Consider the following 27430-nt stretch of genomic DNA (forward strand, 5'->3'; position numbering starts at 1 on the left):
AAAGGAATCAAAAAGACGCACGCTGCTGATTGGTGTGCATGTGCATGTCCTAACACTAACTAAGAACGCTTCTCCTCCAGGGAGGACACACGTGTGGAAACTATAGTCGCTTTCTATAATACTCCGTTCATGCCCTGCCAATCAAGCTGAGATGGCTCTTAAGGCCCCACCACTGTGATTGATGCATCAATTAACAGCTTGCTCCGACCTCCAGAATTGTTCATTTGAAATTGTAATCGATTGTAATAGGGGCAATTAATAAAAAGAGACTGCAGAATGAAAGTCAGAAGACAATTTGAGACAGAGAAGAGAAGAAGAGAGAGAGAGAGAGAGCGAGCGAGACTTGTCCAGATTAAACCTCTCTGAGAGAAACAAAGCTCCATCTCGCCGCTGGAACTCCGGGGAACTTTCAACTTATGGTGAACTTGCAGTGGCTGCAGACCGTTTAATGTAAAACCTAGAAGGTCAAGGAATGAATTTTGTAATGCAAGCACTTGTCTCTTGCATATTAATTATTGCAGGGTGTGTGTGTGTGTGTGTGTGTGTGTGTGTGTGTGAGGGGGGGTTGTCTTTACACTGAAAGGGGGAAAAAGCTGATTGATGCAGGATTACAAGCTCCCGAATAAAGCTCTCAGCATCAGCAGTTTAGCTTTGGAGAAGGAGGGAAAGTGTTTCGAACCCGCCGGCCATATAAATATCTAACATTTAACGATTATCTGCAGCACCTGTGGAATGACTGACATGGTTTCCTTCATGTGCACGGTGTATCTGGGCCTTGAAGTGCCACATAACATCCCAGTGGTTGATACGCCAGCCCTGTGACTGGAGGGATGCAAAATGACTATTTGCTAAGCCCAACCCTCGTTTTGACAAAAAATGGGAACCCTGATCCTGCAGACATGAAGGTCTTTGTCATAAATCAGAGGATTGCTCACTCTGGGATGGATCTTTCCTGCTGCATCAAGTGAATGAGAAAAATATCTCACAACGGAGCACAAGATGGATCAACAGGACCGCAGGCCTTATGATGGGCCTTCATGGTGAAAAGGCTACTAAACTGGAATTCAAACAGGTCTGCCCCATCTTACTTATTGTTGCTAAAGCGCGCCTGGACAGTTTCTATTTGAAAAAGGAATTTCAGTAAATGGTAAATTCCAACTTCCAGCTTTATCTTCCTGTGAAAAATCAACACTGACTGAGAATAAAGAGAGGAATGATGGAGGGATGGAAACGATGCAGGGATGAAGCGGTAAAATTGGTCATAAATCTCAGAAATGGATCAGAAATGGTTGGCTGACGCCAGAAGACATCACACGTTGGGAGGATGATACGGAGACGGAGACAAACCTCAAATCTGTACACAAGGCAGATTTTATGACTTATCAGAGAAAGGGACACCAAAAGGAGTGGATTTTTGGGCTGTAACGGTCACAGACAGAGGACATTAGGGAGGACTTCAAGATACAAAATTCATCTCAGCACAATGACAGGACCTACATTTGGCTCAGAGGTAACATTCATTTTCTAATAATAAAAAGGTCAAAAAGAAGCCAATGCAACAATGACCTCCTTGTCATCCTGAACAAATTATCCAATGTGGCAGTGTCAAATTGGGGAGGCTATGTCGGCTGGTGATGAATGTTTCTAGTAATCAGCCAATCAAGAATTTCTCTTCTTCTGCTTTGATAAATGAGTTTGAAAAGCGACGCTTTAGGAGGGAGATGGGCCCATTTGTTTCTTTGGTCTCACCCCCCCCCTTACTCTCATTGCTTTCTTTTCAAAACAAACAACACGGTAGCTTGGGAACAGATTATGGCTCCTTGCATCGCTGCCTTTTTCAGGCATTTTCCCCGCTGACCAATGTTCAGCTGCTGATGGCGAATTATGATTTTTTTTTTTATAAAACTACTTGAGCAAGGCAGCCCGATTGATGGAGCAGAAGTTTACACCTAGTTTATGAACTGAAACTTAGTTACACATTGCAGTTAAAAAAAATTAAGTTAATGATTTGTGCAAGATCCCATGAAAAACTGCAATTTAGTTACGGCAATAACAACATTTCACGATTGTAGCAGCAATCAAAAGATCAATTTACTGTTGCTGTGAAATGATCAATAGTAAAGTGCCAAAATAAAACCAGGGAACTCACTTCATTGTTATTTTCAAGAGCATTTGAGAAATCAAACCCATGATTTTAGGATGGGATGCGGATTCATCAGGATCTGTACGATTGTGGCCTTTGGTTCTTTAAATCAATCTTAAAATCAAAAGTTGAGCAAATGCTATTACATGACACACGCCACCTTGAAACTAAGGCAGATTATAAGGACAAACTATTCTATAATTGTCTCATGCTAATTGACTGTTCTAACCTCAACACCTAAACTACCTGTCACATCTGCTCTGATGAATGCACATTAAACTCAAAGTGAAGTATTGGAGACAAGTTTTGCTGAGGAGTAATAAACATTCAGTGTGCTTCACTTCCACCCTGGCAGCCTTTCTATCCACTAAAGGAAGAATATATTTGCTGCCATTATTTTCCAGTCCGTCATTACGCTTTCTGTGTGTTGTGAGAAGGGACAAATTTATAGCTTTGATGCCAAATTGTAACAATTTATACTCAGCAGTCAGCCTATTCATTTTATTAATAGCATAGTTATAAGTAAGCTGGCTAATGGGACTAGTTGCGATTTGAAACCGTAATTTGTTGTTCAGGAAACTGTTTGCAGAATGCAAATGTTTTCACCAGTGTTCAATTTGTATACAGATATTTATCAAATAAAGATTCAAATCCATCAATAACAATGCCGCTTGGATTGGTCTAGCTTTGATTGAATTGGCACTTGTCTGGGAAGTCATTGCCTTGAACTGAACAAGGAAGCTGAAAGAGTTCTGCTGAATTCACAATGATGGAGAATTGCTTTCCAGTGACGAGGATGTCTGACACAAGACCGGCTGATGGCGTTTCAAACTGAATTGGCTTCTTTATGCAACGGAGGGCAATGCGACTTTGAGTCATAATGCATTATGCAAAGAGGTGTGTGTATCTAAATTAGAAAAGAAGGCACAGTGATTGAACAAAAAGTCAGGTCAGAATTATGTACACACAGTCCCAAAGCAAATTTGCACGGCACTTTGAATTCAATTAGTGCTCAGAATCTGCACCGGATTTCTATTCTTGACTCTCAGAGAGAAGCACATATTGAACTCAGCGAGTATAGTGTACAACACACGGCGACTTACCAGAAGAGAAACATTTACATAAAAATACAACTTGAATTCTTTGTTTCCGTTTAAATCACATTTTTTTTCATTAAGCTTTAGAATAATTGATCTTCGATCTTTGATCAATTTGCTGTTACTCTCTCTATCTCATGTATACTAACAATTCAAACACTGGTCTCAGGGTTAGTTTTTTGAACATTGGGTTTTGTTCTTGGGTTGGTCCATGTCGGGAAAGAATTAAAGAAGCACACTGTGAAGAATGAATCACAGAGAGACTTTAACTGCGCTTTTTCAAACGGATCTCTGTTAATCAGGATGAGTTAATTACAATTTATTGTAGCCAGCAGACACCATTAACAGAGACAGTGTCGAGATCTGCATTCCTAATTAACTAAAGTTAGCAGCAAACGACAGCAACATTAAAAGGACAAAACGAGGCTGCTGTTGGAGCTAAACCAACAAACGTGCCTCCTGCCAGCCATGGATCTATTACATTTAAGACACATCACAAATAATGTTCAGGCCAATGTCTTTCTGAAAGAGGCGAGTGCATCTGTCTGAGAATTAGAATTAGACTAAAGTAATGCTTTACTAACTGCACAAAATAAATCTGTAGGAAGGGGCTCATGTTTTGCAGATCAATGCCAGTGTCTGCTCATTGGCAGCTGAAATGTCATACTTCAAAGAAGAGGTGACATTTCCAGAGGACCAAGCAAACCGTTTTAGGCTTAATCGTAGCCTATAGCCAGAATATCTATTTAATAATTAGAAAAATCTATAATGATCCAACTTCAACTCTATCTTCCTCTCACTCCCCTGATTTCTGAACAAAAGATCTCACTAAATGATCTTCAGCTAGCGTAAAGGCTATTTATACCATCCCAGGTCGACTGTTCCGCTGGAGCTCCTGCTGATCTCGTGTTAATGGAGTCCTACAGTGGAGGCCTCCAACCCTAGCATCCTCATTAGACTACATGCCCGCTGTGCACGATGAGCATGAATGGAGGGCAGCAGCACAGGGTCTCCTGACTGCAGACCTGGCATTGGAACTGTCATCTGGGAGCTCCAGACATGAGGCCGTGGGTCTGATGGGACTAACTGAGTGGCAAGAGAGAGAAAGAGAGCCAGCCCTCCAAATTAACTCTGCAAGACTGAAGGCATTTGTCTGGGAGAAGAGGTCCACAGGAGGACAAGTCATGGGAAGATGGTTATCAACAGGGAGGGAGAGGGGCTGGAGGCATCTGACCGGCAGGAATGGATTGAGAAAACACGTTCCAGTTTAATGCTGGCCGGTGACTTCACCCAGCTAGAGAACTCAAAGTCCGACAGGCGATCCAGTTCCTTTATTAGGCTAAACATATGACATAAACTCAACATTTGTGAGACTGTACATATTCAAATGTGCTGGTAAAAATACAACGCAGGTCTCCAGCCACCGTGGACCCAATTATGAAAGATGTTGTGAACTCATGACATTTCCTCTGACTGATGACATCATAAAAAATGATTAAAATCTAATTAAATTCTTAGAAAAACATCAAAATCATTGTAGGCAAATTTAGTTTTTTTTATTTTCCTCCATCAGCAACAATCTTTTTGCCAAAGCACTGCAGTGTGTGTGTGTGTGTGTGTGTGTGCGTGTGCGTGTGAACGATAGGCATGAGTGGATCACCCTGCAATGACAGTCTATCGATCAGTGTGTCAGTGCCAGGGGAAAAGGTTAATCTGCCCGATGCCAGCCCACGCCTCACCCCATCTCTGGCCTGCCCTGCATCCCACCTCGGCCCCGCTCCCTCTCTTATCAGGATTAGAGAAGTGTACAAAAGGGCACAGTATTCCCAAGACACACACTGACCTTCAATAAGCCTGCCAACCTCCTGTTCTTCTTATAATTACCATCAGGAATAAAGAGAAAAATCCCTTGCATGTCTGCAGCTTTCCTTCGTTTGGACGATTCACACTGGAGAAGGACAGTGTTACAGTACATCTAGAGACTGAAAGCGTAGAGCTATGCTTCAGTAATACATTTTGAATGGCCAGGAGAGCATAGCGGACATTTTATAGGTGCTGACTTCCCTCTCCATGCTCCCCTGTGCACAAACCTTAAACACGTACCGAAGGAACATGCTGAACCAAGCATGGAGGCAAGAAACTGGACCAGCAGACATTGCTGTTAAGGAATATAGAGTACACTACAGAGGACGTGTGTGTGTGTGTGTGTGTGTGTGTGTGTGCACACTCACTGGGTCTTGGTTCATTTGCACTATGAGCTGTTTGACAGCGTGCAGTGTGGGGTGGGCCCATGGAGACGGATCCTGCCAGTGGCGATTCAAGTCAAAACCCATCAGAGAACACCTGTTGACACACACACACACACACACACACACACACACACACACACACACACACACACACACACACACACACACACGTGCACACACACAAAGACAGGTTTAAAGTAAAACAATCATAATTTTGACCTCTTGAGAGACTATGGACTAATGCTTCTGAATTGGTTCCCTCTGTAACCCTGACACATGACTGATGGATACTCACTGACTTTTACTTTTTACTGGCTTTATATGAGTATGAAATTCTGATTCCAATTCAGGCTTTATACAATGATAAATATTTAGAGATTTAACAGCCACCGTTTTAACCTCTTAGAGGGCTCAGTTCTGGAACTATTTTAATTTGTCTGATATGCATTACAGGGATAACTGTCTGTCTGTGCATGCATTTGTGTGAGAGAGAAAGACATTGGGAGAAAGTGCGTGTGTGTTTATCATTGACATGATGAGGACGATCACAATTCACTTTCTATCAGTGTACTGCTAATCACTATTCACTGTGAAAGCAGACTAACAAAAATACCCTTTAAACAGTCACCAATCACATACAACAATATTACAGAGATCGGCAGAGCAATCAAGGTTTCCTGTAAATATTTTCATAGGTAGTGACAAGAGATGGCCACTAGATGGCGGTCACAAACACACTGAGAGCAGGCTGCTGATGCTTATCTTGGTTCAGATTAGTATTCCTGGGGCTGAGCCTATTAAGTTAAAGGCAATTATGAAGAAACGAAAGAGAATAGAGGAGAGGAGGTTGCCCACAGAGCTACAGCAATAGAGAGAGAGAGAGAGAGAGAGAGGGGGGGGGGGGGGGGGGCAGAGAGAGAGAGACAGAATGGCTTTCATGCTGAACACCAGACCTATCTTCTAACAAATACACTGCTCTGAGTTATATGAATTCATTAAGCTCCCTAAAGGTGGTGTTAAGAGCGCAATCCTAATATCAGAATGTAAAACTACGTGCTGTGTGAATTCTGTGCAATGTAACAATGCATTTAATTTAAAATGTCAAAGAGGTGTGTTTTCGTACCTATAGTTGCCCAGGTAGACGCCATCAGGATTTAGCATGGGGACGATCTTAAAAATCACATGGTTCCTTAAGATCTGTGCCATGGGATGCTGGCTCACGAGGAAATCAATCACACCTATATCAAACACACACACACACACACACACACACACGGAAATACACTTGAAAAGAAAACCAGAGATGGCTGGCAGTTAATTGAGTTTTGAGAAAAAAGGAGAAAGAAGGACAGCGAGGGGCATCGTCAGAATCAGGGGAGGAAGAGGAGACGTCAAGCCTAAATCGATACAAATGGAATAGAGCTGACGAGGCTGGAAAAACAGACAGCAAACTGCAGGCTAGAAGCCAACGCATCTGATGTTCAGGACGATGCGCGTGCACACACACACGCACGCGCGCACACGCACAATGAAACACAGAGAAAGCAGGAGAGATAGAGGAAGAAAAGATAGATAGATGGACAGATATGGCAAAAACCTTTTTTTCCGTGTCCCACTGCTTCTTCCCTGCCAATCCCTCCCTTACAAACTCACTGTTCAAGCAGTGTTGGAGAGGGACTACATCCTAAATTAAGGTTGTGGCCTTCGTACGTTCCTCAGGGCAGACTTTCGCAGACCTGCTTTCTATTAACACAAAAGTGGGACCCAGAGGGAGCGAACCCGCCTACTCACATCAGTCCGAGTCGGAGAAAAGGGCTATTAAAACCCAATAAAATCTGTCTTTTAGGTTGTTGTGCTACACAAAAAGACACTTTCTGCTGTAGAGTTTTTTCTATTGCTTTATTAATTTTGAATTTGAAAGAGTGAAGATAACACAACTAACATACACCCTTGGAGTATGTTTCCACAGACATTATTTAGGAAGTTCTTGTACCCCCTAAAGAAACATGAATAAACTCTGACACATGTTCCTGTGCTCCAATCAACGTACAAACAAGCATTCAAATGAAATCAATGAATTGATCAGCACAACAAACTCTACCTTGACATATATAGGAGGCAGGAGACTCTCCAGGGTGAACACGAGCTGTGAGAAAGACCAGTTTCTTCTCCCTCTCTGGACTCTGATGGTCTGAAGGCGGGAAAGAGAAAAGAAAGGGGACAAAAGTGTGAACAAAAGCATGTCTTACTAAACCTTTTATGCAGAATGTCTGAGTATAAAAAGGCTTGGTTGTTCTTCTTAACCTGCTGCAGGTGCAAACAAACTGACCTCTGTAAAGGAGAGAGGGACTTTGAGTTAGCCACGAGCTACAACTCCCTAGCTACTGCTCAGTTTTTTTAGTTGGACACATAACACAGCGCACCCTTGTACTGACCTATCACATTGCCAGCAAACTCCTTTTATACACATGCCCGAGTCTAAACTGTCAGTGTGAAATGGATTTAACTAAGGTTTTCTTACACTGGTGTCAGAGGTAAGCGTCCCAGTCACCCATTCCAGGCCAGCGCTGGGTCAAAACACTGACCTGGCCATCCATTTCCAGCCAGAAACACATGAAGCAAACATCAAACCAACACCTTGCACAGAATATTCAACCATAGATGTGAATTATACATCTATGGAGGTCGGGACCAGCCAGTCACAGGGAGGTCTTCTTTGATTCAAGTCTTCAGCTCTGGCTGGTAAGACACTTCTTCCAACTAACTCTGCCTTGGTCACAATTTCAGACAAATGAGTTGTGTCTTTGAGACTTTTCTTGAGCACTGCTAGTCCCTTCACTGACACTTTTCTTTCTTCATTAATGAGGGTTAATGAACCTTTCAGCAAACTTGTCATACTGAGGACATTGAAATTGAGACGTAAATGCAAGAGGTCTCAGGTTAGAGGCCTTTTTTTGGATTGCAGAGTTATGCATGACTACATATGAGACTTTTAATTAGATGAGAATGAAGAGAATGTGTTTAAATGTCTTATTTGACACCTGCTGTAAAGTTCGAGTGAATTCCAGGGATGGTTTATGGCAAATTTGAAGTCATGAGCAAAATGACAGAAAATATGTTCTGAAAGTCAAAGTGCTTTCCTGTTGTTTGAGGTGATTTTAACCTTTCATCAATCCATTTTCTTGTAGTCTACAGCCACTTTATCTCCCTTGCGGGTCACGGGTTGCTCTGGAGGCGGGGTACACCCTGGATGAGATGCCAGCTCATCGTGGGGCCGCATGAAAGACAAACACACACAAACAACCACACCTCCATACAATTTGGAGTGATCAATTCAATTACCGTTACATTGTATGTTTTTGGAGGTGGGAGGAAACCAAAGAACCCAGAGAACACCCACGCGGACACAGGGAGAACTTACAAACTCTGCACAAAATGGAATCGAATCCGGAATCTAAATACTTGCTGCCATTCAGAGGTCAACCTTTTGTTGTTTTCCCAGTCTGTGTTTGCCTCTATCTGCTGTTACGAAAGGATTAAAGTGAATGCGTATCTCATCTTTATACAAAAACGTAATATATTATTGATTCTTCCACCTGCTTCTGCTGAGAAGAGAAAATGCTAATTAACATTTAGCCACACACCTTTCCTTCTTAATTCCAATTTAGTTTTAGAGCAGGGTGTGTGGGTCATGCACATTTTCTTTCTCTGCGTGTATGAATGTGTGTCTGTCTGCGCAGTAAGGGGTCGTAAACAAACAACAACAAAAAGCGCTGCTCGATTTAAGTACTCTGCCTCTGATTTTATTTCATTTTTCTCTCCCTCTGCCCTTCACAGAGACAAATGGCTTTGCCATTCAGGAGTCTCCGTGGAGCGGGACGAACCGCTGTTGTAAATGTGAGTGCTTGTGGTTTGGCCGGCCGCTGCATGAGTGCTTGGTGGCTGTGAAATTCCATCACTTAGAAATTCTGCTTTGGCCTCAACCCCAGGCCACCACACAGACTCTTGTCACAAGTCTACAGCCATGACACACACACACACACACACACACTGCAGTACAAAACACTGCAATCAGGAAACAAAATGCATCGGCAAATACACATACACTGCATCTATCACTACAGTAAAACAAAGGACCCAGAAAGTTGTGAGCCAAACCGGAGCAGCCGCGTCCCGACTGTCAGGGTGCTCAACCATCATGGCCATGCTACATTTAGTCCCACTGCCGCCGTACCCTTGCTGCTTCATCAAAACAATCTCGTATAGCAGGCTCCTGGAACCCACAATTAATCCACTCTTTATCCAACATTTTGTGTGTGTGTGTGTGTGTGTGTGTGTGCATGCGCTTCTCTCCTTCTGTGGAGTTTTTCTTCAAAAATAATTCTGGGGACTTTTCTGCTTTGAAAGGTTCTTGCAATTTCAGACTTAGGTTTATGGTTAGAATTAGGTTAAGGCAACAGTTAGGTGTTCAGGTTTAGTTCTGATGATTACAGTTAGACACATTTTGTCCGAGAAGGTCCTCTTGACTATAAAAAAGCCCTTAGGGCTCTAACAATTGCCCAAGTTGTTGTGTTGATGTTGTCTGTATCTCTGCATAGCTCTGTATCTCGCTGTGCCCAGCCAAGCGATGCGGCACAAAATTAAGTCCCACTATTCCAGAGGCACCCTGAAACCCAGAGTGGACCTGCAAGTCAACGTCATTAGGCAAAATCTCATCTCAGGTTCAGGGGTGGTGATGCATCACATGAAGGTCAAGGTCAAGTTCAAGATTTGTCTCCTGAACTGAGCACTGCAGCTGCATCTCCTGGCCTCTGGGTGGCAGTAGAGCTCAGCAGGCAGGCGCACCGCCGATAGATGGACAGATAAAAAGAGGAAACCAAAGGGGAAAATAAAAGAGAAAGAGAAATCAAGAGATCTGAATGAAAGGTAGCCAATCCCGATTGCCTTTCCTGCAACTTGTTTTCTTCATTTGTATTCACTTTAAGAAAATAGTAGTAGGAGGGAAAAACCCATAACAACTGCATTTCAGCAATATATGTCTGAAATGCAAAGCTTGATGTCTGAAAAAAAAACCCCACTGCTATTTCATTCATATAATCATAAAAAAATACTTTTAAGAATTAATTTCATTACAAATAAACAAACTACAAACATGCACAAATTATAATTTTGAACAATTTCATGTCCAATAACTAATAAAATATTCAGAAAACCCATTTAGCACTGATAATTGCATCATTTTTGGGGGGAGAAAATGATAATTTGTTTCTTTTCTGTTGTGATTGCTCAATTTAAATTGTGGCAATAACTCTATTTATGTGATTGAGGAAAGAATTAATTGTGCCATTTGGCAAAATGTCAGAAAAAGTGCTCAAAATCATAAAAGCTGTTGCGCCAGATCAAAAGTAATGGAATAAACATTCTATTTTTTTCCACTGTTGGTGTGGAAAAACAGTCTAGAGTCCTTGTCTCAAACGGATGATGCATGTGTGGAAAAGACAAAATGGATTCCTACACAACTTCACAGAGTTCCATGGGCCTGTCATGGCAGAGTAGAGAACATAGCTAAATAAAAGAATTAGAAAGGAAATGAGCAACATCAAGGGAGGTGACAATGAGTGAGTGAAAGCAGCAGAGGCAAAATGTACGCCCACACTTCCAAATCAAAGTGCTCCCTCAGCATATTTCTTTCCCTGCCAAAGTCACATGCTTCACTACGGCACATTACTGCTTATTCTCTTGCAGTTCGCCGAAAATATTTTTTTTTTTGAGGACATCAGACTGCGATCAGCTCTGATAAATATGTAAATTACTTAAGAGAAGAAAAGTGCCTGTGAAAAACAACGTAAATCCAATGGACTCTGAAGGTCAGTCCTGATTATGCTGGTCAGCTCTTTCTGAGACAGCAGTCCTGAGAACTTTGGGTTCAATCTTATAAGTTGTGACATGATGTAATTAACTGAGAACATCTTCATCATTCTTCCTCGGTAGGTACAAAGGCAGCCCTGTCAGGACCTCCTTAATGTATCGCGGAATATATTTAAATACATTTACCCAAGGATGAGGAACAATTCCAGGACTGTGTGGCTACAGTTATTTTAGCAGTCATTAAATGGCATCAAGTCTTACATTTAAAAGATGAATGTGACTATTCATTCTCTTTGGCACACATTAGGAACCTCTGTGCACTGTAACCCGGCTCCATAGTGATAAAATGATGATTTAATAAAATAATTTATAATAATAAGTCACACTGGACACATCTTTATAACACAATATACAACAAACCTGAAACCAAGGCCTCTCTATATATTTCTGCCTCCCCCCCTGCCTCCTGCTCTGTTAGTTTTACACTGCAATAAATTAACCTCACTTTGGTGAGATGGCAACAAGACATGCTTGACGCGTCACATCAAGGGTGGGTGCAGGCTGTAAATTGTCGCTGCATTGAATTTATACAGAGCCTTGGGAAAAGATGCAGCAGCGTGTAGTGCCCAGTGAGCACACACCCCTCGCTTCGCTTCACGCTCTGACACCATCCTCCACCACCTCAAGGACAAACAGAGAGCAAGAGGGAGGACAAAATCCAGTAGAGGTGAGACTGTGAGGCGTGGGGATATGCTCGGATGTTTTCTTCTCAAAGAATTGACCAGGTCCCGAGTCCCGACGTAATTTTTGTTTCTCAATGTAACTGTGTGTGCTTATGTGTGGAGGTGGTGGAGGGGCCTGTGGTGTGGGCCCCTGTCTCTTCTGTGCTGAGAAGAGACAGGGGTCCTGCAAATGCCTCCTCACACGTTCATGAAGCATCCAATGTCATTTAACACACCACACAAGACTAGAGCTTCAGAGAGGTGAGAGGTGGGGGGGGGGTCCGAATCCCTGTTTATTGTCATACACCAGGGCCACAATCTTTATTCAGAACTGATTATAGTCAGACTTATAACAGTAAAGTGTAATTGGACACATACACAGAATAGATCCGATGATGAAGAAAGATACCGGATGAGAACTCTCAGAGGAGTCTGTTGGGTTTAAGTCACCTCTACTTCTGTCCTATTATCTACTCATCTCTCCTCTGCCTATCTGTGCCCACCTCCATCCTTCACTCCTTCTCTATCTCCTCGGCCATCGCAACTTTTGAAGATGTGTTTGCTGCTGAAGAGAGCAATCAAAGGGAGAGAGGTGATGGCCAGAGTGGTATCTGAGTACACACCAGTGTTTGTGTGTGTGTGTCAGTGTCTGAGAGAGAGAAGAGAGAGAGAGAGAGGATACCTGGAAAGGGATTTCCAATGGCCATGTCGAGACATGTCAAAGAATCATAGTCAATGAAGGGTGGAGAGACAAAAGGAGAGAGAGAGAGAGAGGGGTGGGACAGAGGAAACCCCTGAGATGACAGCATGTAAATATGCCAACGGCGGGCCTCTAAAGTGGATATCAAGAGGCGGCAAGATAAAAAGCCCTGAGCGCTTTGCAATTATGGATCAATTTGCCACAATCGAGCCCCCTTATGGCTGGTCCCTGTGAAATGGAGAGATTTTTGCTCCTCAAGGGCGGTCCAGATGACAGTGGAGGTCACAGATGATGGGAGTAACCGACTGACATGCTGACACAGAGGGATGATCATTGAAGGGGCAGGAAGGAGGAGAGACAACCTTTCCTAAACATCATCATTCAACGCTGAGCTGAAGGGTTTTCTAATTATGTTAATAGGGAGAGGTGGTTATACAGGCCTTTGACCACCATTGAGCGCCATTGATGCGAGCTCCGATCTTTTCAGGGTCACAGATGAGTATTTAGAGTGGGCACACCATGATGAGAGTGATCTAAACCAGTGGTCCCCAACCACCAGGCCGTGAGGCATTTGTTACCGGGTCGCACAGAATGAAGAACTAATTCATAAAATTTCAGTTTTATTGATTATTAGTGTCTAAAAGGTGTTTTATTTTGAAAAACGAAAGGATTTTCTCCAATGTAACATTCGCAAGTGAATTTTCTTGGTCACATGATACGTTACTAAAAACGGTTGTAAACTAGCAAAAATTTATAAAAAACAAACGTCTTTGGAGAGCTTCTTTGCTAAGGGGAAAAGTCCAACTGGGTAGCAAGAAGAGGAGAAGGAAGAAGAGGAGCTGGCAACCTCCAAGAAAAGAAAACTTATTTTAACCTGGAGTCATACTTAAAACAAGGGTTAATCTACAGCTGACTGGCTTCGTTTACGAGGCAATGAAGGGTTCAAAACGGCTTCGGCACATAGAGACCAAGAACCCTGGGTTAAAAGACAAGAACGTGAAATTTCTGAAACTAAAAAACGTGACCATGAAGGGATAGAAGCAATTATTGAGACCACAATTTATGGTGAGTAGATATTGGTGTAATACTTGTTTAATTATTATTGAAAGTGCATAATATAAAGTTTATTGGTAAACAAAAAAATTGCCCGGCCTGAAACCAGTCCGTGGCAGGAAAAAGGTTGCATACCTGTCAACCTCCAAGGCTCCATGGCCTTACAAACCGTTGTATTTTTCCTTACAAAATACAAAATAATTTTACACCATATTTTTTTTTTCAAATGCGTTTATTCATGTACATAGTTGGACATTATTAATTATGATACAGTTTAGCATTTGATATTTTAACTAAACTAAAATATCCATTAATAATGCTTGTAATTTAAATTTTTAAATAAGAACAGATATTTCGAAAAAAAAAAATCTTTAGCATTTTTATTTTTGTAAGCCAAACTTAACTAGAAAGACAATCAGAGATTGCAGACCCTCGCCGCCAATAGACTATTCGATCTTGTGAGACAGTAAACAGAGGAGCCAAACCTGCTCTAGCTTGCTGCTCCGGAACGTACTACAAAATACCTTCTGGACTCTTTTTCCCATCATGCCATTCGTGTCCCTCCCTCTTAAAGTGGCAGTTTACAGCAGAGGCACAATTCCAGATGTAAAAATAATTCTAGAATCTGGATCCAGATCCGGATCAACGCCATTCTCGGGGAGGACCGAGCCACGGACAGAACCTTGCTTGTGTAAAATTTTCAAGTCGATTGGGTTCCTAGTTTTTGAGTTATGCGCTCAGACAGACAAGCAAACAGACAAACATACAAAAAACAAACGGACCCAATTGCAATACCCTCGCCTCCCCTTCGGCGAGGGTAAATATCGATCAATGATGCTTGTAATTTAAATTTCAAACAGGGACAGAAAAATACAAACCTTTGCCGCCTTTTGATTTTCACGTTTCTTGATATTCGGTGCACTGTACCGTAACAGTTAGTGGCCGTGCTCTGCAGGGAGTCAGGGAAGGCATCCACGGAGGAGGGGCGGGGTGTGTGTGAGCGTGCTCCCGAGGGGAGGGGGTGAGAGATGGGGTCGAGGACGACGTGAGAGGATATCTGTTCTGTTAGTAGCAGGGTGTAGGGTTTTCCCAAACCCTCTTCCGGTTCTTTGTTCTCCTTCGTGGGTGCGTATTCAATGAGGAGAATGTGGGTTAAGATGAAGACATTTATATAATTAACAGATCAGTACAAGTTAGTTCAGATATCAGCGCTGAGATTCCAACACAGCTCTCGTGCCCGCGCTTCGTTGGAATGAAGATGCTTCCTGCTTCGTCCTCACGTCATTCCGTCCCCTGAAGGCGGGACTTTGCCCCATGTTTATCTGCGTTGTGTGTGACGTCACTGCTGTGATGCATTCAATTGAAATCAGTCATTACAACACTAACTAAATGTTGTGCGTTCCTAGTGGTGTCGGCGTGTAATTACGTTGTGGAATCCCATCTACTATGGAAATTCCCTACAACTGTTACAGCCAACAGTGACAGATATTAATAAACGCTTGTTCTGAGACCCATGTCGTCCTTATTTCAGCATCTGACGGATGGCTACAGTACCCATAATTTTCAAATTTGCGTTTTTCCGTACAGATTTTCTTCTACGCCGTACACGTCTTAAAATGCATAAAAAATGTACTTTGTACGGCAAAAACGTACTGGTTGACAGGTATGATTGGGGATCACCGATCTAAACGATGACTACTCCCTGTCATGAAGATAAAAATATCTTCGCGCATCTGCTGTAGAAGAGCTCTGCTGTCTGAAGCGGGTCAGAGAATGTTGCCGTTTGTTTCAGAGGAGGGGCAGAGCTCTTTACAGCAGACACTCTCTCTCTGCTGGCATGGCAACGCAGATGCCACGGAGAACAAAATGACCAATGGTAGAGTTCTCTTGTCAATTTACAACTCCATTTTCATCTGGCTTCTTCCTCACTTTGCTGACGTCTTTGCTGACGCTGTGGTTCCGACTGAAAAGGCTGAACAGAGGAGCTCATGCCTGCTAAAATGTCGTTGCCGTACTAAACAATAGCAGTGAGATCTGGGTGCTGCAAAACGGATTTTATATCTTATAAGAAATAATTAGATATTTTTGTCTATAGTAGAGATAAATTCTTGTGTTTTAAGAAGCTGTGTAAGCTTGGCTGACGTGTGTTGGTTTGTAATGCTACCGCTTTGATTGAACTGTCATGTCTGCATTTCTGAGAGTAGGTGTCAGGATCCTAGTGTTTGTTTGCTTCTGTTTTTCTCCCCTTGGTGTGTTAATCACCGGCACACCTGCTACCCATCAGTAGTGATGGGAACTATGATTCTTTTTACTGAATCGGGTTTGAATGAATCACTCACTAAAGTGAATCGATTCATTTGAGTCACTGAGTCAGTTACCCAGAAGGTGCATAGAAATATACTGTGAATACAAGTTTTACCTGCTACCAATTGATGCTGCTAAAATGGCTGATTGAAACAGGGAAATAATAAATGTCATTGAGGGAAAAGAGGGAAAGATCAGGAGTTCTGAAAGGGAAACATTTTGTTTTGGTTCTCTGCATAAATAAAATATAAATACAACAGCAAAAAATGTGTTCAAACAGTGCAGCATTAGACTAAAAATACGTATAGTATACAATACACTTGTGCAAAAGCATTAAATAAAAAAGTTGTACATCTTTATTTTTATTTATTATGTTTCCGCCAATATTCCAAAAATATATTTTTTAATTGTAATTATATACTGTAATAAAAAGGCGGCATTAAATAGTTTCTGTTAAGTCCGGACACTAAAGTTTATCTTCAGAATAATCAGTGGACTAACTGACTGAATATCAATTTTAATTTAGTCTCTTATTGATCCTTGTGAGACAAACAGAACGGGCGGGGCAGCAGCCCCTCGGCTCCGGTGAGGAAGGGCCCCCCCAGGCTCGAGTCGAGTGGCTGCTGCCGCTGAAAGGGGGTTAGTGAGTCCGGACTCAGTGACTCTGTAGGGAATTTCCATAGTAGATGGGATTCCACAACGTGTTTACATGCCGACAGAACAACAGGGACGCACCATGTTTAGTTTGTTATTGTAATGACTGATTTCAATTGAACGCATCACAACAGCGATGTCACACAACACAGATAAACATGGGCTTAGATTGGCTGGGGCAAAGTCCCGCCTTCACTTTTCTGTTAATTCTATAAATGTCTTCATCTTAACCCACATTCTCCTCATTGATTACGCACCCACAACGGAGAACAAGAACCGGAAGAGGGTTTGGTAAAACCATACACTCGGATGCGCGTTTTGGCTCAGTGACTCATACGTGAGTCCGGTTCAGTGACTCGTATGTGCTGCAGGGAGGGAGGGGTGAGCGACTCAGTGACTCGGATGCGCGTTTTGGCTCAGCGATTCATTTCGTACGTGAGTGTTTCCGGTTCAGTGACTCGTTGTGCTGCGGGGAGGGAGGGGTGAGCGACTCAGTGACTCGGATGCGCGTTTTGGCTCAGCGATTCATTTCGTACGTGAGTGTTTCCGGTTCAGTGACTCGTTGTGCTGCGGGGAGGGGGGGGGTGAGCGACTCACTGAACCACTCTCTTGTTGTGAGCGCAGCTGAGCTGATGTTAGCTTGTAGCGAGTGGGACGGTTCACCAGGGGAATGGGCAGTTCATTAAAAAAACATGAATCGGTGCTTTTCTCACAATGACAATGATTAACTCGACATGTTTCTACAAGGTATGTTAGAACAACAGTAATATACCGATTGGTGTCCTCAGTTACCTGTGCAGCTAACTAGCGGTAGCAGGGACGAGTCAGCGAACGGACTCAGTGGTGAAGAAGAATCATGACTCATGAGTCAGTAAAGTGAATCACGGGTTTCGTTCAGGAATCGCACATCACTACCCATTAGCATCAAGCCACATTCACTCAAGTCAAAACAGTCAAAAGCCAAATTTGTCATAGCCGAACCCTGACTTCGGCTGTCTTCGGCTTCCAGCATCGCAGTATCCCAATATCCCATCAATATCCTATCAATATCTCATCAATAACCAACTCCTGATGCATTAAACGAAGGCCAATACCAGGATACAACTAATTCCCAAAAATAACATAACAGCCGTTTCAATGATGTACAAAGCAATTTGTAGATTACTTTTACTGCCATAACAATTTCGAATTGATTCTCTCAATCTCGTCCAGAATGATTCATTCACATGTATGGGGCCCATTGCAGCCCCGCTCGTTGCAGCACCCTTTAAATTGTTTTCAACAGTCTGAATATCTTCCACAAATGTCGACATGCTGATGCAATATTCTAAAATTACACATTTTGTGAACATATATACAGTATATATTGGATTTTCAGACATCAAAGCAATTGAAGATCAAAGCTAGGTGATATTACATACATATGAACAAAAATACATGTAAGGATAATATTTAGCCATAATTATCTTGTGATACTGTAATAAAACAGTATTATTGGGTAATTACCACATCAAATATAAAAATATTTGTGATTTTCAACCTTAACTCTGAGTGCCATTCATGACATTGAAATCTGCCTCTCTTCAACGGCCAATACTGTAATCCCAAAACAAAAACTTTTTTTCCAGATGAAAGAAGAGACTTTACTATCATCAAAGCAAAAAAATATATAAAAACATATTGTCGTATGCAGCCGTAGTTATCTTGTGAAACTGGGTTTGCAAAACAAAATGCATTCTTATCACTTTTGCTGATATGCCAATATGATAACATAAAATTTGAATATGTGCTTTAAACTGACAAGAGCTTAAATAGATTTTTGTAATGATTAAATTATAATCAAAGCAAGCACTGCTTTATGTGCCAACACTACCCAGCAAAATTCTGGAGTTAAAAATCTGGTAAACCAAAAAAAGAGTGAAATTTAATTTGTGGACTTTATTCTTTACCTCTAGCTCAGTTTGTGTTGACGGATACTCGGTCAGCGTGATATTTTAGACTTCGTTCAGTGGGTGTTGAGGAGTGTATTTTAATTCCTCTTCTGGGGCCAGATTTTCCAAAAGTTTTAATCTGGATCAAACCACAACAGCAGTGAGCTGTGCTGCAATCATTTGACGTCACACCCAAAATGCCTTGCTACATAATCAACATTGGCGGCCCCCAAACAAAATGGATTTCGATAGACAAAAATATATACCGTATTTTCCGGATTATAAGTCGCGGTTTTTGTCATAGTTTGGTCGGGGGTGCGACTTATAAATCGGAGCGACTTATATTTGTTTTTTTTTACAAAATCTGTGAGCGCAGAGACAGTAGCCTACACATTTCTATAACAGGTGTTACAGGGAACTCTGTGACCCGTCAGAATCTGTCGCGGTTTCTGGAGGTTCAGAGTTATCTGTCACACCTGTTATCTAAAAACACCAATTAGAAGGGCTGATTGAAAATGGCGCCGAAAAGAAAGTCATAATCCGCAGCTTACAAGCTTCAGATAGTGAAATATGGAGCCGAAAACGGCAATCGAGCAGCAGAAAGAAAGTTTGGAGTGAGCGAAAAACTTGTAAGGGACTGGCGAAAAGCGGAGGTTATGCTTACTGAAATGAAGAAAACAAAGAAAGCTAATCGCGGGCGACAAGCTAGGTGGCCACAGTTGGAGGAACGAGTTCACGCATGGGTGCTTGAACAACGTGCTTCTGGGAGAGGTTTGTTAACGGTGCAGTTGCGTCTCCGCGCCCAAGTGGTTGCCAGGGAGGTGAATATAAACGGCTTTGCGGGAGGACCTTCTTGGTGTTACCGCTTCATGCAGCGCAAACGCCTCTCTATCAGAGCTAGGACGACACTGTCCCAAAAACTGCAAGCGGACTTCCAAGCCAAGGTTGACAGTTTCCGCGCGTTCATTGAAAAGCATGTAAGTGATCACAACGTGACACCGGATCATATTATTAACATGGACGAGGTCCCCCTCACTTTTGACATCCCCATGGGCTGTTGCAGAGAAAGGGCAAAAAAGTGTGAATATCGTTACAACTGGTCATGAGAGATCACACTTCACAGTGGTGCTGGCATGTTGTGGAGACGGATCAAAACTGCCACCGATGGTCATTTTCAAACGAAAAACCATGCCAAAAATCCAATCCTCCTCAGTTGAAATCGCAGTGAACGAGAAAGGGTGGATTGATCAAGAAATGATGAACTTGTGGCTTACAAAGTGCTATAATAAGCGACCGGATGGCTTCTTTAGAGCACGCAAAGCTCTGCTTGTGATGGATAGCATGAGAGCGCACATCACACCACAGTTAAAAAATAAATTAAAAATTTTCAACTCCATACCTGCCATCATCCCTGGAGGCTTAACCAAAATACTCCAGCCACTTGATATCTCCGTGAATAGGAGCTTTAAGTCAGTTTTGCATAACCTGTGGGAGCAGTGGATGACGGATGGAGAGCACAGCTTCACGGCAACCGGGAGAATGCGCCATGCAACTTTCCTGGAAGTCATTGAATGGATCGACAAAGCATGGGCTTCAGTGACAACCGCAACCATCCTGTCAGGATTCAGAAAGGCTGGAATAATTGGAACTGCAACTGACGACGAGTCTGATGTAAGCGACGTAGAAGAGGAAGCGGCGTCTTGTCTACCTGCCGAGTTGGGGGAGTTGTTCAAAAGTGATACCGAGGATGAAGATTTCATTGGATTTCGTGATTTGGAATAAAACCTGATATTTTGGTAAACGTGTTAGCATGTTCTTTGTGCTATATGTTGTTTGGTGTTGGATTTTATCAAATAAATTTTCCCCAAAAATGCGACTTATCCTCCAGTGTGACCTATATATGGTTTTTTCTTCTTAATTATGCACTTTTTGGCTGGTGCGACCTACAATCCGGAGCGACGTATAATCCAAAAAATACGGTAATTATTTCTTATAAGCTATGTATTTACGTAGTAGAGGTGTATTCTTGTATTTTTAGACAGATTTGTCAAAACAGACAGGTAGTGACACAACCATTATAATAAGACAACAAAACTCTTCTGAATGCTGAGGTCTTAAGAATGGGGTTAGAGTCCAAACAAAGCTTGAGGAATCAGTATTATGACTACAGTCTATTGTTTGAAACTTTATTTCTTGTCCAGACTTCACGGCAACATTCAAGCTTTCCTTTATGCCTTTCAGAGGCGACCCATATCTTGTTTTATTGAGTCCCTGTTAAGTGTTGAGGACGAGTGATAGACCGTTGGCGTAGAGGGCGAAACAAAGATTCACTGTAAGGGAGACAAAAAGGGAGCTCTGTCAAGTATCAAACGGACTATGCTCTCTTAGCGATATGGTTACGGCTGTCTGGTACAAAGTCAGAGACCGCTTAGGGTTTCAAGGCATTCGTCACAGGCCTTACTGAAAGCCTGACTCTCCTCTCTTGCCTTTAGAAAATGATGACAGGGAGAGAGGAATATAAAAAGGAAGGATGGCGCAGCCAGTCTGTGCCCGCCATGATACACAATAAGAAGCAGCCAGTAATAGCCTTTTTGAAGAATGCACCACTGAACTTTAAGGACCGTCTTGCTTGAAAGGACAAGTTACAAATAGGAAGAAAGGAGAGGCACGAATGATTTCCAAGGGATATAACCCCTACTGCGCTGCCCTGTTGCCACGCCACTGAAGGAGTTTGTGTGTGTCAATGAGTTACTTACTGTGTGTGTACATCACTGTGTGTTTGAAGAATGCATGATACATTTGGAAGCACAGTTATTCAAGCTGCACTTGATTTTTTTTTTTGCTAGAAAATAATAATAAAACAGCTCCATACTAACATTATATATTTTTTTCTAATAAGCTATTACAATTATTACATTTTGATTAGGAACCCTCGGCAAACTTTACTGACTTACTTGAGAGATAGCGCCCCTTTTCTTTTTGTTTGTTTGTTACATTTACAAGATGTACGCAACCTCTGACCCACACACTATACAGGATAGCCCCAGCACACACAACCCCATCCAGACAGACAGCTGATAAATACAATATTTTGCCAATGAGCCCAATATGCAGTGGGAATTGTATAATTTTGCTTCTGACTGTAGTATGAGAAAAAAAATGACTCCTTATACACCTAAACTCGTAGCGTTAAATGGAAAACATGACACAGTTAGTTCTGAAGTGTCGTTTGAACCAGTTCAGTGTTGTCAGACACAAGCTGGAACAAAAGCCGATCAGAGAAGGAGCGCGTCAGACAGACAGATCTGATGTGTATCCCTTTATTACTCTGTCTCTTCCTACCTATCTATAATTTCTGAGCCACAACAATACACCCAGGCTGAGGTAAACAACCATAGTGCATCCCAGCTTTAATAACTACAGTTACACCTTCCAGCTATGTCTCTGTCAATTCTTCTTTCTATTCCATTTCTTCTATTTTTTCCCCTCAGGACAGCTCTGGTCACCAGTCTGTACATGCGTTCTATGCAATATTCTACAAAAACCACGAGTGTTTATTTGTGTGAGTATACATTGGAAGAATTGTATGTATGTGTGTGTGTTTACTGTGTATGTGTCATCATGCGTGCATTGCATGAGCTCGGCCCTGCAGCACCAACAATGTCGTTCGGGAGTTTAGTAACAGGCCATTACTTTGTTAATAGCAGACTAATGGGCAGTCTGCTATTTTAAAACCACTGTTATGTTGTGCCATTAACAACTGCTTAGTGCGTCTCCCAAATCAACGGGCAACTGGGACACACCAGAAACAGACAAAATAAAACAGACAGTGGGATAATACCCGATGTCTCCACAGAATCGCCAGAAAATTAAAGAGCCCACCAGTTTCCTTCAGCTCATTTTCAAGTTTACACATGAGACTGTTTCTAGATGTGAGATGATGCAAAATTCGAAAACAAGAATTTTATGTCATTGTCACAAACAGAATTGTTTTTCTTACAAGAATATCATCACGGATTTATTGCAATTTCTGGTCTTGGAGATAGCTGGAAAGCCGTTAATATTAACCTCCACAAACAGGAGCGACCGTCACCTTGATTTGTTGATCTCCAAATGTCATTAGATTTTGATGATATTTGTGCACAATATTTTGAACAACTTATAAATATCGTAAAAAACAATTACAATAGGTCAATCTACCGGGCTCAGACATCTCATGATTTTCCACCACTGTGCATTATTGGTGCCAGATCTATGAAATCTTGTTACCCTCGCCGAAGGGGAGGCAGGGGTATTGCAATTGGGTCAGTCTGTCTGTTTGTTTGTCTGTCCGCACTCATAACTCAAAAACTAATAACCCAATCGACTTGAAATTTTTATACAAGCAAGGTTCTGTCCATGGCTCGGTCTTCCCCGAAAATGGCGTTGATCTATGGAGGCGAGGGTCTGCAATCTCTGATTGCACTTGTTTTCCTTGGGCCACAATTTGTTTTTCATGACATTTCTTTATTCACACCTCTCACACACACAGTCTTAATTTCCTGTTACCACAGTCTGTAGTAACAAACAGAGTTATCGGCTGTTCTCATCAGCTGGTCACATCGACCCACGAGAACGGTCACACACCTTTATGGTCAGCCTTAGTTTCTCTTTATCATTCATGCTACCCTTTACCTCCCTATCACTACCCAGTCTTCATATATACCAACTTCATCATTCATCAGTCTAAGCAGAGTCATCAGCCTCCACCACCAGTGTCTTGAATCACTGCTTAGGAGAAATATACCATTTATTTTGTGAAGATTTAGTTTTTGTTATCACTGTTAGAAGCTTGGGAATTTGCATTGTTGTGTAACCCAGTAAATGAAGACAGAAATGACAGATGCTGTCCTGCAGCATCTGATTGCAATTTTGACAAGTGTTTTGGAACTACATTAACATGTGAAAAAAGGGTATAATATGGGACCTTTAAAGAAGCTATGCTACAGTTTTCACTGCATATACTGTGTTTTGAAATGAGAGTAAACTTCCACCTTATATTAAACAAGCATGGTAATAAAGCGTACAACTGTTTGCCTCTTTCCCTTCCCACTCATGATTGACTCGCCTGATGCAACGACTGCATGCCAGTTGGTTTAGGATTAATGCGGTTGCCATAACAACATGCCAGTCGTAGAGCTGTAGTGAAATGGATGTGTGTGTATGTGTGTGTGTGTTGGTTTACGTTGTTTGAAGTGGCAGGCTTTTTCTACAGCTTTGATCAGGGAAATGTTTGTAGTGGGGGCAAACCTGGAGAACAAACAGGACTTCAGAGAGATTAGCAATCTGTCGAACACACACACACACTGTCTTGAATGGAATCACACAGACGTGATGAAGCAACGTCAAGGAGACACTCGCTGCTCATTCTCTCTGCTTCAAGCCCTCTAGACCTGTAAGAGAGCAAGAGCGGGTGATAGTCAGAACCATCTCTGTGTGTGTGTGTGTGTGTGTTAATGCCACCCCTACAGGGCCCGCGTAAGTCCATTAGTGCTGAGGAGAAGCCAGGTGAATGCTTTAGCAGCCAAGGTGTGACACATAGCACCATTGCTCCTCCATCATGCGACACTAAGCAGGGTTGTCTGTAAACAGACTGTATGTCTATGAGAGAAAGAGTCAAATATCTGAGCCAGGAACTGTGATTCAGAGAAATACACTGCATCACCTGGGCAGCTGCTGACCCCAGCTATGACGGACAGCAGTGGAGCTATTCTCAGAGTCAACAGCGCATCACTCAGTCACCAAGGTCATCCACCGAGGTCACAGGAGGTGCTATGTCTCTCACTGCAGGTAGCTCAGAGTCTGAAGAATGGAGTTACAAGGCTGAAACAAATAGCAAAATGTGATCTCATCTCATTTTGGACAGAGTGGTCAGTCATGTTCCAACTAACACTGGGCGTCACAATGATAAAAGGTGTCAACCTTGTGAAGAGATCCATAAGATAATCTCTCGGATCCATTTCTCATTGGCTTCACATGCCAGAAAGAGATGGATAGTGTGCTATATTTCACTTACAGAACAAATATAGTGGCTTTGGACACAGAACATTTGATTTATAGAAAACCTCCTGTGAAAAAGTATTAATGTTTTGAAGATTTTGCATTTCAAGGACACAGGCCAATTTTTCATAAATGGTACCAGTAACTGTGATGCTATCTTAATGAATCGGTTATATGATGTTTGAAATTGAGAGTATTTTTGATTTAAAAAATTAGTATTGTTGGCAATAAATACCTCCTTATTGTGATGTCCTTATGTTGAAAAATGGAGTCACATCATAAATAAAGCAAATGATTACAGAACTAACCATCGCCATTCCATGCGGGTGTACATAAGCACACAGATGCCTTTATGCTACATACTTAATGTGACCTGATAGTGTTGATCAATTATTATAATTCACTCAAAACAACAAATTTCATAGGGCCACCAGAGGAAATCCCAGGAAATGTTTAAAACCAGAAAGATTCATCCTCTTGGGGCCATGAATAGGAGAAAAAAATAGCATAGCGATCAGGAGCTGCTGATATATTTCAGTATGTACCAAAAATAAATACAAACAAGTAAAAATAAGAAAGTGTACTTCCAGCTAACCTTGTTTCATTTCCTAAAAGGAGATAAAAACAAATTATTTTTGAGTGAAAATAATGACAAAGTTACTCTGAGCCGCTCCACAGTCAATTCACTTATATTTATTGGCTAGGATACACAGTCTGGTGGCTGTTAGCCCTGAGGGCTTAGTTTTGTTTCATTTAAAACAAGAAAACCTGGTGAGGTCTCGTACAAGAGACTTGTACAAACACATCTAAGAGATAATAAGTCACAGACAGAAGCTGAGCCAGATGAACCCCGCATATAGACAACGGACCCTCTACTTATTAACGGAGGGGGGCTGGGAGGAGGTTGAGATACTAAGAAGCTGAGTGGCCTGATCACACCCAGAAAAGTAGGCCCTGAGGGAGTAGATTAGAAAATAGTGTTGCAATATTAATGGGTGGTGGTGCGTGCTAGGGAGCTCAGGGTTTGTCTCCCAAAGGAAGAGCTGTCATGAGCTCGGAGAGACAGGCGGGATGAGTCCCTGACCTTGTCTGTCAGCTGGAGGAAGACAGGAGGGCTGGGAGAAGGGACCCCGGCCCCACTGACACTCAGATCAACACTCTGCCACTGTATAGCAAGCCTGTTGGGACACATCCCAACAACGAGACAGAGTGACACAAAGAGATGTGACACAATGAATGTGATCTCCATAGTCAAACACAAAAATAATATGTGCGTACTTATTGTTGTTGGGAGAACGGATTTACTATCACCAATTATAACTTTGTGACATTTCACCCACGTCACTGATGCACTAAATGAAAAAGCCAGAAAAACAATCTAAAAATCACAACAAACTGTATTTATCGCTCTCTCTCTCTGTCCTTTTTTTTTTTTGTTTTTTTAACTTTGCTTACATTTTAAAAAGATAAATTAGTTGATAGAAATTCTACAAGACTGAGTATTAAGGTTTAGTTGGAAAGAAGTCTTCAAAACATTTTGAGCCGTGTAGATTGATGTTCACCATCAGGTGGGCTTGTGAAAAGTTTTAGGGGCCATAAATGGTAAACCGGCAGTCCCACTTGTCTGTAATGCGGATCCTGGGACAACCAGATGGTCTTCGTCATGGAGCCTTGTCTCACACAGGGTTTGAACATTTGTGTGGAGAAATAAGGAAATGAGACGGATAACAGTGATTCGCCTTAGCTCATTGCGAGAAGCAGACCAACTCTGAAGGTGGTCAGTCAGAACAGACCAGAATCAAAGACTGTCTGAGGCGCAGTGGTTTCGGTGCTGCCAGAGATCGAGACTAGCCGCCAGCACATTTAGTCACAAGCACAGTTTGATTCGCTCAAGCTGTCTCCAATAGTCCTGCCGCTACTTAAAAGAAATCTTCCAGGAAATAACACATGAAAACCAAATGATAAATATTAAAGTTGGAAATGACTGAGGTAGTTCTGTCCATAACATCATGCTGATGCCTTCGTGGTGCATACTTGCCACACACTAACGAAGACCCCAACACACAAAGAAAAACCCCACACACACAACAAATGCAACAATTCATAATAATTTAATTCTTTTTCACGGTGTGACGGCAGCCTTTCAGATGATTTAAACAGAGGGAGTGGATAAGGCAACAGAAGCATATGGGAGGCAGCTTGGTGTCATCTGGGGACACGCCAACACTGGACACATGTCAGCTTCAATTAACCCTGTCCCATCTGTCTGTCTCTTTTTTGTCTCACTCTTTCCATCACCAGGATCTCAACTAGGTCATGCAGTGCAGTAAATCCCTATATACTGGGTGTCACTTGAAAAAGCATCAGAGCTGCAATAAGATGAGAAACTTCCTTGCCTTCCCTCGTGTCGCCACACCAGATATAAATTCTAATGTCCTTTCTTTTTCTGTCCAACTAAACCATCCCCATGCCCAAACACATCTACTGTATTAAATTATCAATGCTGTGGACTTCAATAATTCAGGCTGCCCAGCAGTGCGTTTTGCTGACGGTGTCATGAAGTTCCCTGACAGACCATTGAGTGTTCCTCCAGAGAGCTTTCCCTGCTCTGCAGTCAGTGGGAGACTCACCACTGCTGCCAAAAGGTTAAAACAGTCAATGAATTTAGAG

The 27430-nt window shown here is 42.2% G+C and overlaps 1 protein-coding gene across 1 annotated transcript in view; it reads right to left on the reverse strand.

The window, feature by feature from the left end:
• The window catches only part of agbl4 (AGBL carboxypeptidase 4), a 189886-nt gene that overhangs the window by 12330 nt on the left and 150126 nt on the right, over nucleotides 1-27430 (reverse strand). Inside the window, exons 7-9 of the mRNA XM_068743739.1 lie at nucleotides 7591-7680; nucleotides 6613-6727; nucleotides 5472-5583 (exon numbers count right to left, since the gene is read on the reverse strand). Coding sequence (XP_068599840.1) covers nucleotides 5472-5583; nucleotides 6613-6727; nucleotides 7591-7680 — 317 coding nt within the window. The remainder of the gene's footprint in view (nucleotides 1-5471; nucleotides 5584-6612; nucleotides 6728-7590; nucleotides 7681-27430) is intronic.

The sequence above is a fragment of the Brachionichthys hirsutus genome, chromosome 9 (assembly GCF_040956055.1).
Source record: "Brachionichthys hirsutus isolate HB-005 chromosome 9, CSIRO-AGI_Bhir_v1, whole genome shotgun sequence".
In the NCBI taxonomy this organism is placed as follows: Eukaryota; Metazoa; Chordata; class Actinopteri; order Lophiiformes; family Brachionichthyidae; genus Brachionichthys; species Brachionichthys hirsutus.